General features: G+C 34.4%; 1 protein-coding gene across 8 annotated transcripts in view; it reads left to right on the top strand.

Annotated features, from left to right (window-relative positions):
• The first annotated feature begins 37 nt into the window (after positions 1-37).
• Positions 38-14,333, top strand: part of CPLANE1 (ciliogenesis and planar polarity effector complex subunit 1) — a 57,248-nt gene continuing 42,952 nt past the window's right edge. For 7 of the 8 annotated variants that reach the window (XM_085326330.1, XM_085326329.1, XM_085326337.1 and 4 more), the window contains exons 1-13: positions 38-64; positions 2,257-2,387; positions 3,218-3,353; positions 3,561-3,680; positions 4,448-4,680; positions 5,082-5,188; positions 6,426-6,582; positions 7,358-7,461; positions 7,588-7,770; positions 9,595-9,844; positions 10,924-11,076; positions 12,070-12,830; positions 13,471-13,655. In XM_085326330.1, the coding sequence (XP_085182456.1) occupies positions 2,307-2,387; positions 3,218-3,353; positions 3,561-3,680; positions 4,448-4,680; positions 5,082-5,188; positions 6,426-6,582; positions 7,358-7,461; positions 7,588-7,770; positions 9,595-9,844; positions 10,924-11,076; positions 12,070-12,830; positions 13,471-13,655 (2,470 nt within the window). In that variant the 5' untranslated portion in view covers positions 38-64; positions 2,257-2,306. Of the gene's footprint in view, positions 65-2,256; positions 2,388-3,217; positions 3,354-3,560; positions 3,681-4,447; positions 4,681-5,081; positions 5,189-6,425; positions 6,583-7,357; positions 7,462-7,587; positions 7,771-9,594; positions 9,845-10,923; positions 11,077-12,069; positions 12,831-13,470; positions 13,656-14,333 lie in introns of those variants that run through there. The other variant, XM_085326331.1, reaches the window with a different exon arrangement.

The following is a 14,333-nucleotide window of genomic DNA, read 5'->3' as shown; positions in this document are numbered from 1 at the left end:
CCGCGCCGCGCCCCGCCCCGCGCCGCCGTTGGCCGTTGGCCCGGCGGCCGTTAGAGGCGACGCGGTGAGTGCGGCGCGGGGTCGGTGCTGCCGGGTGGCGTGGCGGCCCTTCGGCCTTGCCGCCGGTGGTGAAGYGGTGCCCCCGCGCCGCGCCGCACCGCGTCGCGAAGGCCGGGGGTCAGCGCGGGGGGCCGTCCGCGCCCTGCCTGTGGCAGAAGTGCCGCTGGGATCCGCGCGGGTGGGTGGCGCGGAGCGGGGAGAGGCCTGTGCCCCTGCTTAGCCCCGAGGTCTCTGTGCTTGAAAAGCTGCTTGAAACGTGAGGCAGCAGCCGAGCAGCTGCGGCTGGGCCTCCTCGGCCGTGCGGCGCGCCGTGTGGTGCCGCCCCGGGGCTGGAGGTGGCTCCTGAGCGTGGAATTTTCTCAGTGCTTTTTCTGCCGCCCAGCCCCTTCTTCTGTTACTCAAGTGGTTCCAGCGCCCAGATTTCCCCAGACTTTCATCTTTACTTGCCTCGTTTTCTCAGATGCATATATGTTTTTTTTCCCTGTCTGAGCACTGTTCATGCTTTTCATTTTAAAAGGCTGATAAAAATACTATGGTTTTGGCACCTTGTGGTTAGTGTGTGGCTTGCTCAAAGTCCAGGTTCATATATATGCAATCTAGAAGGACAGTGGTGGTATCAGCTCATGTGAGATGTACCAAGAAGCTTCTTTCCGTAAATTATGCATCAGGAAGGCAGTTTAGGGATCATATGGGAGCTGAACCAATGGAAGGGCTGTCATTTAACACAGTATGCAGCATGCTCTCTGGAACTGTGTGTCAGCAGATGTAAGGCCTCCAGCACTGCCGGCATCCTCACTTCCAGCACTGTGGAATGCCGATAGGCATTTCACAATCCGTTGTATGGTTTCACATTCTGACCAACACAGCCACAAACCTAATACTTTGCTTTGTTAACTGCTGCTAGAAAGAGAGCACAACAAAACTAGCATGCTATATATCTTTGTTTTCTGGAGGTGCTGATTCAAAAAACTTTAGCTCAGAGCCTAAAATCATTGATGTAAAGATCCCCTTTTGAATGCTGAAGCAATGAACTGTAACATTCTTCCTGGAGGGAGAGAAAAAGTCTGAGTTGCAGCTGCTAGAAGGATATAACGAGTCATGGTTTTGTAGTGGTAGTGTTTATATTAATAGCCATATAATATTAAGATGAAAATAAGATTCCACACACAAAATAGTCTGTTCTCTTTGTGCATAAAAGATYAATTCAACATATAATCTGAAGAAATTCAGATTGAAACATATCCAGAATGGGTTTGATTGCTTCAAAGTACAAATTGTAACCTTATACATTTATGGTGTATGAAGCTACATTGTAGAGCTTGATATTCTGTAGTCTGGTTCGTGTAATRAGTGTAACTGAATGAAACAACAGACCTTTTTTGGAATTTTGGATATAAGTGCATGTTTTGTTTTCAGCGTTTTTTAAAGTATTTTTTATGTTTTTCCATAATGTTGCTGCCTGCCCTTATGCTTTTCTCTCTTTTCTTGTGGGAAAGTAAAAATGGTTGCTGCATCWTTTTTTTGCATTGTTAGGTTAGTTATTTAAGTTCATCAGATACACTGCAAAAGTCTTCAGGGAGCTATAACATCAACAATTTTAAGCAAGTTTGGCATTTTAGTATGGCATTTCTGGTATACATGAATTACTTTACATATTTCTGACATCTAGGTATGCTGCTTGATATTTAAATATTTAAGGGATATTTAAAAATTTYAGTTAACTGTATTTTGTCAATATTTAGTTTACTATATTGATWGAATAGTTTTAGTCAACTGGAAATTGTGTTGTTTGTGAGCCAATAAAGTAGCTCTCAAAAACGTTAATTATAAGAGCAAATAATCTCCTGTATGTTGCACCCTTTAAAAGTGCTAATGCCAGTTCTTGCATACAGTAGAAGGAAAATAAGCATTTTGGAGCAGAGGGAGTAGGCAGCTGGGGGTTAGAGGTGGATGCTGAGAGGTTGCTTGAGTACACCTTCTCTTCTGTTACTGAAGCAAGCATGTAACCTGCATGGCTAAATCGTAGATACTCTGTGGGCTATGTAAATGTTAATAGCTATCTAAGCTTARTTTGGAAATATGGAGAAATATCTATTCTTTTTGTGTTTAGCAGAAAGCTACTGTAGTTAAGAGCATTTGTCCTGATTCCCACCCTCTGCCGTCCCCCAAAATAAATTTTTTTCCAATTCTTTATAGGTATAGTAAAAAGCAACYATTTGTCATGATTACTAAGGGGTTTAATAAGAATGGAGATTAAGCTAGATGTTCTCATCTCTACATGTATCAAACAAAGCAAGCCATGGCCTCGCATCTCCTGGATTGGACAGGTGAGATGAGTGAATTTTTATTTAAATCTGCAAAGAATAAATATGTTTTAATCATGTAAAACTTGCTTAGCACTTCTGTTTTTGGGGATGGGTTAGAAAAGCTTCAGGAGATGGCTTCAAACTACTAGATTTGGGTGTTATTGAGATATATAGCTAATTTTACTGTGTTTTTSGCTTCAGGCCAGAGATTCAAAATTGCTCAGTGGAAAGGTTTTTTTGTTAGTTTGTTTTTTCCAAAACATGTTCTTTACTTGACTCTTGTTATTTTGAATGCACTGGTTTAAAGTATGTATTTGGAAATTGTGAACAAAAATCATTTTCCCRTTTTTTGTTGCATCCATTGAAAGGCATGCTTTCTTATGCACTTTTGATAATGTGAGATCARATTTTTTTCTTCTCTTTTAAAATATGATTTGAGTTTAAATAGGTAACAATTAAAGGCCTAGTCCTTCCATTGAAATCGATGGCAAAAATACCACCRAATGCAGTAGTGCAGGAAGAGATAACTGGAGTCTAATCTTGCATTAGTTGTCAGCTAGTTCAGCTGAGGTACTTTGAAGAACTTTTTACTAATGATTGTAAGTGTGGTCTACTAGTTTAAAACTTGTGGACTAAATTCTGCATCAGTTTAGGTTGATGCTAGATATGTTGTTGTTGTACTATAAAGTGATTGTGCRGAAGAATATAATTAATACAGCAATTGCCGTAATAACTTTTGTTTTTTTAAAATTATTTTCCCCGTCAGTCTAACATTTTTTGTCTATACATTATTTTGCAGGCAAATATAGAAAATAGAAAATAGCATTTTTAAAAAATCTTTCTTTAAACAGGAAAAAGAGGCTATTTTTCTTCTAGATGATAAACGTATAAATGAAATTAACCTCGCATCGGGGAGGACAAAGAAGAAAATCCCTCGGCTGCACTCATTGCTAAARAATGTAGTCATCTTAACAACTTCAAGAAATGGTTAAGTATTAATATCTCGTGTTACAAATCACATTATTTTATTTGTTTTTCTAGCAATTTAGAAAGATACAATGATCAAAAGTATTTGCCAGTTCAGTCTCAGCCTTAGAAATGTAACTAAAATGAAGGGAAATAATTTTAAATACTTAAATATTTAAATCCTTCACAATAATACAGTTCTAAACATCTCTTTGATGATGAATACAGGTGCTTGGTTGGCAGGAATACTTACAACAGGAGAACTGTTTCTGTGGAATAAAGATCAGGACTTCTTGAAAATTGTGCCGGCAGTTGAAGAGTCTAGGAAGGTAGTTACAGCAGCACAAGGTAGGGATTTTTTTTTCTTTCACTTTGTCAGTTTGAAAATTGAGTAGAGGTAAAGTGTTTTTCCTCTTGTAATTAAATATTATGTAAGTAAAAGCTGTATTTTTGTATTGTTTTGTATTTGTATGATTTATGTGCTAGCTGAGCTTTGACAAATGTCCTGTCTGTTGTTTAAATGATACATTTTTGAATTCTCAAAGCTCCTRTAAACATTAATTCAATTTTAAATACAGTGAGTCTTTGTTTTGATTTAAGCTGTATATGCTTCATTTTAAGTTTATTCTCTGAGTATTTTTGATGCTAAATGCTACTTGAAAAAATATTATAAAGGCATGAACTTGTGAACTTTGCATAAAATCCTGCTTTGTATTGAATAGTCTCACTAACATTGTGTTGCAAATTGAAATACTGTACAAGCAATTCTGTCATTTCAGTGAAGATCAGTAGTGCATTTAGGAGCTGAAGGTAATAGATAAGTAGAGCATTTATGCATTTATTCATAGTTCTCATGAAAGATTTCAACATTTCAAGAAAAAAGCAATCTCAGGAAAGACCTGTGTAAAATTTATAAAATGCATAAAAAATGGGGATCCTATCTGACATTACCACTGCAAAAGGTCTGCTACTAGTGATGGAGTTTGGAAATGTAAGATCTTTAATATGGAAACTTGGATTTATTGTGACTGAAAASAAAGAAATATCCTTTCCTCTTAAAATATAAATCCAACAGAAAAGAAGAAATTATTCTGAGGCATTGTTATTTTTTCCAGAGTGTTTGATGCGATTGTACTTGTATATATCTGGGGATGGCAGAAAGGTACTGTTCACTACTCCTACGGCATGTGTCTTTCTGTGGGAGAGCACGGAACATGAAAATACATACTATTCAAAAAATTCTTCAGTGACTGGGCGCTGGACACAAATTTTGCCTGATCAATCAATCATGTTGCCTTCAACTAATGAAAAAGAAACCGGAGTGCACGCTGCTTTCATACAAAATGAGGTAAAAAAAAAAAAAAGCCCTAAAGCAACGTATCTCATCTCTTAAGTAAATTGGAGCTTCAGAAGCTACAGTGAGTTACAAGAGTTATGTCTTTAACGTAAGACATAAGAGTCTCTTTAACATAACTCTTTAACATAAGAGTTATGTGTAGGCCTAATTTTTCTGTTCATAATAGGTTTAATGACAGCATAAGAACAGCCATGCTGGACCAAACCACAGTTCATGTAGCCCAATATCTCMTCTCCTGCCTTTACGTTTCTGAATGACAACATTATGTTATTTAATCTGAATTGTAATACTATTGACCTAAATACGTAAGTCGTTAAACAAGAAACTCAGTGTAATCWGGGTTTTGGGGTTTTGTTCTTTTTTTGTGTGTGTGTGTGATTGTTTTCCTTCAGATACTGGGTGATTGCTGTTTGTGCACTTTTGTGTTCTATTCTGGGGAATGCTTGGTGTTCACATTTTTGGCTCTCCGATGGCATGAAAATAGCTTCAGATGTGTTAGGTGAGTTCAAAGCTAATTAAAATTATATTAATTTAAGAGAAAGAGTTTATTATAAAGTGCTTCAGAGTCTGGTTTCAAAGCTGCATATAAATACATGCTATTTGCGTTAATATACAGTTAGTTAATGGTTACAAACACCTATCTGYATTTTCACATGTACTTTTATAGCTTGCATCACACTATGTATCTGTACATGGACAAAATAGTAATTCTTAAGTATTTAAATGTAATGAATGAAGCAGCATTTATATATATATATATTCCATAGTTCATTAGCAAAAAATGGTTTACACCTAAATAAAACTGAATGTATTTATCATAATATATATGTGAGTATCTGTACATACCTGTGCCTGCACACAGATGTGTTTGTCACTGTCAGAGAGGTTTTTTTGAATAGCGATTATAGATTTTTCTTTTCTTGTTTTTCTCATTAGTAGTGCATACCTTACAGCTTGGCCCATACATCTCTTTCTTTTCTTTGTTATGAATTTTCATCTGTTGTATTTGTTTTCTGTTCCCTTTGTCATCTTTTGTGTCTAGACTACGTAGATGTATTTATTTTTTTAACTGGGGTGAGACCATTTACTGGTAGAGTTATACTGGTACAGCCACTTAAAAATGCAACTGAAAAAATRATTCTGAGTATACGTATAGTCCATTCCTCTTCCTGTGTGAGAAATGTCTTTTATGTGAGTTTAACAGCATATATTCTCTGTGGGTATAACTTGACTATACCCTACATTTGAAATTGTACAACTGATGCTTTTTCAAAATTAACTTGTTGATGATTTCCTCCTTGCCTTACTGAATGGTACCACTCTTCACTCAGTTTGTCAGTAGCATGGTAGTACCTTTTCAATAATATAAAAAATCATTTWAAAATTCTAAATAGCCCTGTGTTTGATGATGTTATACTGTCTGATGGGGATGKTCTTGGCCAAAATATGAATGTCCTAATTCTATAGCATGTATCTACATATATTGGGATGTTTTATATGCAAGACTCAAATTTCCATCTCATAAAAATCATTTATCACTTAGATACTATTTTTAAACTCTTGCAAATCCCAAATATCTTTCATCTATAATGTTGTTGAAGTCAACTTTTTTTTTTTTTTTTATTTTTTAACATGTTTTGTGTGTCTCTGTTCTGGTTGGATTTGTTATGATGTATGAAACATTCTATTCAGTACTGCTGAATAACCTCTTGCTTTTATTCTTTTTTGATATTTAGTTCTTTGCCATATCAGATTCACTGGGTACAGCAAACTTGTTCTCTTGCTAATCTGGTTCCTCAGTGTTTATCTGTAAAGTCAAGAGGAGCTTTGCTAACTGCTTTTGCAGGAGATGGACTTTTACTTGCGGTAGCCATTAATCAAAATAATCCACAGGTATGAATGATAGAGAATTTATCACTTAAGCTAATAGTTCGGTTGGAATGAAGTCCAATTAAAATGATCTACTGAATTGTTTTAGAAGTGATTTTCAGTAAGGCACTGGGTTACTTAATGTATTCACATATCAGTATTCCCAGCCAAGAAGTTCTGCACCAACTTGTAATTCTTTGAATGCTSTTATTCAGTTAAGAACTCCATACCAGCCAGTCTGTCATCTATAATCTTTCAAAAGTACAACAAGAAAGAAACTAAATTGAGGCATTGTATCTGCACGTTTTGAATAATTCTTAGTCAGGATTCAGCCAAAGGTGAGAAARAGGTTATGGTCCCACTTCATAAAGGTATTTCTTTTAACAACTCAAGGAGGCCAAATMTTTTTGTCGGTTTTAGTCCTACTGATGCCAAGAAATACTGACCGGCCTATGTAATTCTCCAAGAGGAGATGATGCAGTACTTCAAAGCCCCAATGCTTATTCACCAATAAGACCAGATAAGAGGGTTCTTAAATTATTTCTGGGATATTAAGAGGRGGAAGAAGAGAGAGAGAGAGAAAGAGAGGGAATGCATATGATAAGATTTAATTATTTTTCAAGTTTAGAAATATACGTAGAAGTTAACAAATCCTCTAAATCATAATGCTAAGTTGTAACATCAGTTTCATATAATGTTTCCAGTACATTTCTATTTAATTCATACATGGCTAATAGAAAACTTTAAAAAAAAAATGGTATTTTTACACAAACTTTTCTGTTATGCTTTTTCTTTTCAGGCAACTCAGATACTGTTTTTAAACACACTGAATTTTGTAACTGTTTCGGGTAACCTTAAAGGTTGTAGTAGCAAGAATGGCATGGTCCCATCAAAGTTTATCAGGTCAGTAACTGATATTGTTTTTCCTGATACTGTGGGATTTTTTTGTTTWTTTTTTTATTTTTCCACATAGAAATTTGTTACAATGATTTCACAAAGAGAGACAAATATTTTCCCTGCCTTATTTAGGTCTTACTGGGTTGGTGACATGAGTTGGACTCCTGATAGCCTTTTCTTGGCTTGCATGTTAAAACGTGGATCTCTGATTTTATTGACTTGTATGGGTGAATTGCTGACCTTGATTACTTCAGGCTGCTCTGTAGAATTTGGACCAGCAGAGTTTATTCCATTTCATCCCCTAATAACATACAGGTAAAAGAGTTTGGAAATGTTTATATGTCTTTGTCATATGATTGTATCTTACTTTCTAACATTTTTTTTTACAATTTTAAATAAACTCATCTTTCAAATTCAATCTTTTGCTTTCCTTGTGTCTTTCTTCTCAATATCTGTTTCTCATTCATAGTTCTCTTCTATTTCTTGTAATGGGTTTATCCTGATGAAAAATTGGCATTGTGGCAAGGTAAGTATACATTATTTAAGTGACTTTTGGGGCTGTTACTTATTTAAGTGTTTATGAAAGTAATGATAATTACAAATATTGGGTTATTTTTTTTTAGTGTAGGAAGAAATGAACTTTATAGAAATGCTAGAAGTATAGATTAATATTCATCCAGTGAGTTTTCCTTATTGATTGTTTAATTTTACTCACAGACTTTCTTATCACATTTTATATCAAATCTTTTTAAAAAGATATTTGCATGGACAAAAATAGGTAGGTGCTGAAATACATGTTGGTTATTCCAGTCCAAATTTTGAAACTGTAGTGCTGGGGTTGCCCTGGGGTGGGGGTGGGAGGTCTGATAACACTTTTTTAAGTGTTTTAATTTTAAACTGTAAGTTACAAAAAGTAATGCAACCTGAATACCTAGAAGAAAAAACATAAAATATAAACACTACTATATTATTTAAAAAGCCCTATTAGGACTGCCTAAATAAAGCCAGATAGTGTATATTACCCCATGAAACATTCAGATCTTTCCTCGTGTTTGTTTACATACAATATTTCTAAAATGCTTAGTTTCATCATATCTTAGAAATATCTTAAATATAATCTAGAAATATCTAGACTATATCAAGTCTTCTTTAGATAATGCCTCCATTGCATATTGTTTTTATAGATCACAATAAAACTAAACTTTATTTTTACCAATTATTTTCTTAAGTTAGAATTGATATTTATACAGATAAGTGAGAAGTCATACATAACTTAAAACAGACTAATATTAAAGATCTAACATTTTTATACTCTATAAAAGTATCAAGAACTTTTTCAACTTTTGATGTACAAAAGTGGGGAAAATGTATATATTTACAAGAAGGCATCATAATACCTTCTTAMAATGGCAGATTGAAAAATCAGATATTGAAATGTGTTAAAATATCTTAGTTACATTTATCTAATGTATGCAGCTCYCCTGGATTTCAAATAATCTACTAACTTCTGGACTACTGGGAAATGGAAAAAAAAAACAGTTATTGAACACATTATTTCAAAATATTATGACATTAATATTAGAATAGATGCACAGGATATTTTTTCTGGAACGCTAGTCTTTTCATAGTAAGAAATGGCTGTGAGCCTTTGTGTTTTGATTTAAAGTATTTCTGTTAAATAACTGAAATGATTCTGAAATATTAAGATTCTGATTTTGGGTGTCTTTTTTTCCGTGCACAACTTGACATGACATATAACATTGAAGTTGCTTAGGATTTCATCTTGGAAGCATTTCTCATACACTATCTACTCAGAATACGTAAATTTAAGGAACCATCTAAAGTTTTGCAGTATGACCACCTGGGATTTGTGCAAGATGTCAGTATTTTTCTGCAGTTGCAACTCTGTGAATTAAAAACAACTTTAAGTATGTTCATGGGTTTTATTTAGTAAATATTATATAAATCGTCTTATTATTTYCAATTCAGCATTAAATTTCTGTATCATAATTTTATTATCTAACTTTTTGTGTAAATGGTGTAAAATGTTCATAAGTGATTTTTACTCCATTCATGATTTCTGCATTTGACAGTTGCTTCTATTTTTTTTTTTTTTTGTATCTTTATTTTAACTGTTAGACAGCAACACTCTTTGTGTCAAGACTCTTGTCAGTCTCTTGGTTCTTCAGCTTCTGAAAGTGACCTTTTGAGACAGAGATTCTCTGTTGCTTCACACTCAAGATTACCCTACCTCATTGTTTCGGATGGATATATGATAACAGTGCTAAGATTTCCTAACAACCTTTCACCATCAGGATTTGTAAGATCCCTTTTGCTTGATTCAACGCAACGACTTGAAAATATCCGCCAGAATTTCATGAACTGTAAGGTAAAGATACGGGTTTTGTTTGTGGGCTTTAAGTAAAAAACTTGATAAGTATAAAAATGCACAATATTAAACAGAGTACTTTGATTTACTTTGTTGTGAAATTTGCATAGATTCTTTTAAATTACACTTCTGTTTTGAGAATACTGATCTGGAAAACACTGAATACACATTTCTCTCTGAAATTGTTCATTTGTTACATTTCAGTGAAATGCAGTAAAGAGGATTGTCTAAACTGTTGTTATAAAATCTCTTCAAATAACTTTAAAATAAATTGAGTGAATTTATACATCTGTAAAGTTGGATCAGAGCRCTGGCATACATTAAGCTAGTTTGACTAATTTATCCTTTCAGCATGATTCAGAGAGGATGCTCTAAAACCTCTGTCTTAGAGAGGTTGCTGCTGTTTTAGAGCAGGCAACAGCAGTCCCAAAGATATTGTGAGCATGTACCCATTAGCTCCTCAACTGACACTGTCAATTAAAGCCTGCTAAGCAGCTCTTGAGTTTATTTTTCAATCACTTACAAATTGAGCTAAATATGGAAAAGGGGAAACTTTAAGAAGAGATTTTGCAACTACTATAACCACCTGACTTTCTCTGCAGGTGTAACTTGACTAATAGATACCGTGAGCGTTTGTGTTTGCTAATAGACACTGAATGCTGATTGTTTTTTGTGACTGTATTCTGAATTTTTGGAGATGCATGATATGATGACATTCATGAATGAGCTAGAAGAGTGGACAAGGATTTGAGGACTTAGAGGTGTATTGTTATTAAGAACATAAAGTCCTACATGTTTGCAAGCTTATGGGATCATTTAAGGGATCAAGAAAGCATATTCTTTCAGCATGAAGTAAAATAAAGTTGTCTGGTATGGGAAAAACTACTGCATTCCCAAAGCATGGCCAAATGATTGTTTGTTTCTGTGCCACACATGCCTTCTGATCTTTTCTCTCTTTCTGCCTGGGATTTTCAAACTGAAGCTTTTTATAGCAGGGACCAGCTTCCTTGTTTTGTTTAAGTGTCTGCTTTGTTACTAGAGATAAATAACATGTTTTGCATTATTATTGCTCCTTTTAGTCTAAAGGGAGAAGGCTATGTTTACGATCGCTGTTGTCTTTAAAAGCTAGTCTTTTGAAACACACTCAAAATCAAAGTTCCATCTTTCCCACCATTCCAAAATTYCTAGAAGAGGACATAACAGAAATGAGTGAGAAAACCATGGATTTACAGGTATTTAATAGCATTTTTTACACTTACAATTATGCAAATGATTTAATTTTAAGATATTCTAAATGTAAATAATTTTCAAAAATAATATTCTAGGTATACTTTTACTAAGGATATTTAAAGTAATTTCATGTTCTGTTAAGTTYTCAACTTTTTATAGACATGAGAGATGGTTGATTTTTCTCAGTTGATACTTTTGTTTTGAAACATCTTACTATTTCTGTCAGAAATGAATTAACTTTTTGAGAAATACATACTGGTGTACATCTACATCAGTTTGTCGTAGTTTTAGCTTCACCATATAGTAAAATATAATGTTACACATACAAGCTATGAACTATATTAAGTATAATATTATCAGTAAATAGTAAATTAGTAATTCATATTATTAGTAAATAAGGTACTTATCCTCAATTTTAGACTTGGATCAATTCTAAAATCTGGATGTGTTTTTAGGTAGAATGGCTCTATGATCAAAGTTAGTGTGCAGTCTTTGCCAGCTCCATTTCATGCTTTGTTTTTCTGCTTCTCTGATGAAGTTTCTCATTTTAGGACATATATCTGAACTTTTGCTAAATGGTTTTAATACTTTACAGGTATCTGGAAAAAACACTTCCTCATAATCTATGCTTCTCTTAGTAGTGAAGGACAGGATTTCAGTTTCTGTTTTAGAAACTATTGCTGTATGTACAGAGTGGGGTTTTCCTTTTTTCCTCTTTTTTTTTTTTTTTTTTTTGGTTAGGTAGTAGATTTCTATCTACACAACTGTCACAAATAACCTATCTATACCTAGGTAGATAAACAAATATCTAGGTTTTCACTCTAGATAAAACAGCTAAGGAAGTAAATTTACTAGCAATGCATCTGCCTTATCCAGAATAGCTACACAGGAAAAAAATTAAGAATAAAGATTCATATGTGAGACTGACTGTAGTTTCTTGCAGTCTTTAGAAAATGGACTTGAATTAAACTTTTTTTTTTTTCTGTCTGATTTAGGACTATGAAGAAGAATCAGATGGTGAAAAGCAATTTCAAAATAGCTTGTCCAGCTTCTCTAGCCAAAGAATTAGTTCATTTGTTGGTAAAGCTGATCAAGGCTGTTTGGAATTTGCATCAATGTTTGATACTATCCATGCAAAAGATGTTACTGAAGAAAAAGATAACTTATCAATGGAAGTAAATTCTATTCAGAAAAATCTCCTTACTGCATGGCAGATAGGAATTTCAAAAAMTATGAAAGAGAAAGATACTTTGCTGAGTTATACAGTAAACTGCTTTACCCATTTTTTCAATATACTGCAGTTCATAAAATGCTCTTCACTAAACCAGGATGCATTTTTAAACAAGTCTGTGAAGAATACTCACTGGATGCATTACGTGTTAAAATATTTTCAGCAGTGTTTAACTCTTCTGTATGGGCATTCAAGAGCGAGTCTGACTGGGCATGTGGCAAAACTGACGTTACAAACTATAAAACTGATCCTTATTCAGCAACAAGATCAGCCATTCTCAGAAAACCTTTTGGCATGCTTCTGTCTTTTAAGGATGGCTTCTCGCAGTCTAAGTAGCGTGTGTATACCACAGTATGAGAATTTTTTTGCGTCTCCTGATGTTCATAGTCTTGTAGAGCTTGACTCTSTTGTGGTGCCTATTTTCCTAGTTCTTGATGAGAGTGGTACTCAGCAGTTCAGCTCACTGAAATCTCTACTCAGAGAGCCCCCTCAAGCAATAAACCATGATGAAAAAACAGAAAAAAGGTATGATTAATCTCTGCATGGAAAAAAAGAATGTTTGAACAATTATTTTATTTCTTAATTATACAATAATTATAACATCTATTTGGGGRTTTTTTTGTGTCATAATCTAGAAAAATCTGATAAACTATTAAAGCACACAGATTAGAGTTCAGACCTATAGTTGAATATAGGTCAGTTACAGGGACATAACTAATTACTGCCAGTGAGCTGAGAGATAATTGGTGGGCTAACAACTCACCCCGGTTGCCTAGCGTGCTCGGTAGTCTAGCATCTGTCCAGGTATTGCAGTTCAAGATGTTTTCATTCACAAGGCTGTTGCAAATCTGCACTGATGCAAGTAATAGTACTACACTGGTCTGCAGGGACTTGACACCCTAGATTTGTGCTCTGCAATCAGCTTTTTCATTGGCTTTACTTTGTTCTGTTACACTATTTTATTTTTCATTAATTTAATTTATAAAGACTGTTAYATATTTGAAGGTTTATTGAGGTTATTTCATTTCTCTGTTCTTTAGACAGCCCCAAATTCATTTTGAAGCCAGCATTTGGGTGCATTTTATCTGCATTATATACAGAATAACCAAAAGTAAATTTGATATCCTTTTAATTTTTTCATAATATTACACTTCTTGAACTACAGGTTGACTGTACTATGGCAATTATTATATAAGAAAGTTGTTTGGTATCAAACGCAGCTGAACAGAAGAACACGTAAGAATGCAGATGAAGAGTCTGTTGTCTCATCACTTTTAAGTCATGTACAAGCAATCCTCCAGTCTTCAGGAGTTACTTTAGAACAACATTTGAAGCTCAATTCTGTAGCTGGTTAGTACTTTGGAAAGAACTGTAATACTTAGGTATTTGCACTGTTGACTGAATACTAGGTTACAGATAAGTTAGACCTGCTTTTAATAACTGACTTTACCAGCTTAAATAGTTATTTAATAGCAGGACTTTTCTAAGGATTCCTATCAAAAGTCATAATACTAAACACTTCTTGTCCTAATGCATCACTGTTTATCATATTATATTCTTAAGAACTTGCTGAGCTGTGGTTGTATTAAAAATATTATGTAATAAATGGATTATGCTGACTTCAGTTTAATATGCATCATGCTCTAGATTTGAAATTTATAGAGAATCTGAAAGCAAGACCTGAATCCTGATCTGATTTGTACAGTCTTATTTCATCTGAGGTAGATGAGCATCACAAAGTGTCTCTTAAAAGATTTTTAAATAGATACCCCTTTTACTTTGTGTAATCACTGTGGGCATGAACGTGTCATATGTGCATGAATGTAGTCAGCTTCAGTTCAGTGTCTAATATAGCATGACCTGATCTAACAGATTTATGTAGCATGTTTATTCTGCAAACAGAATGTGGTTACAGCTTCATATTCTACAYGTTAGTGTTCTGTTTACTCTGTCTTCCTTTCCCCTTCAACTTTTATAAGGCCAAGTTCCCACTGAAGTCTCCCACCACAATACTCAGTCTTCTCCATG

The sequence above is a fragment of the Rhea americana genome, unplaced genomic scaffold (assembly GCF_003343005.1).
Source record: "Rhea americana isolate MKP2758 unplaced genomic scaffold, rheAme1 scaffold_13, whole genome shotgun sequence".
Taxonomy (NCBI): Eukaryota; Metazoa; Chordata; class Aves; order Rheiformes; family Rheidae; genus Rhea; species Rhea americana.
Note: the sequence above shows the minus strand (reverse complement) of the source record. Positions and strands in the feature narration are given on the sequence as shown.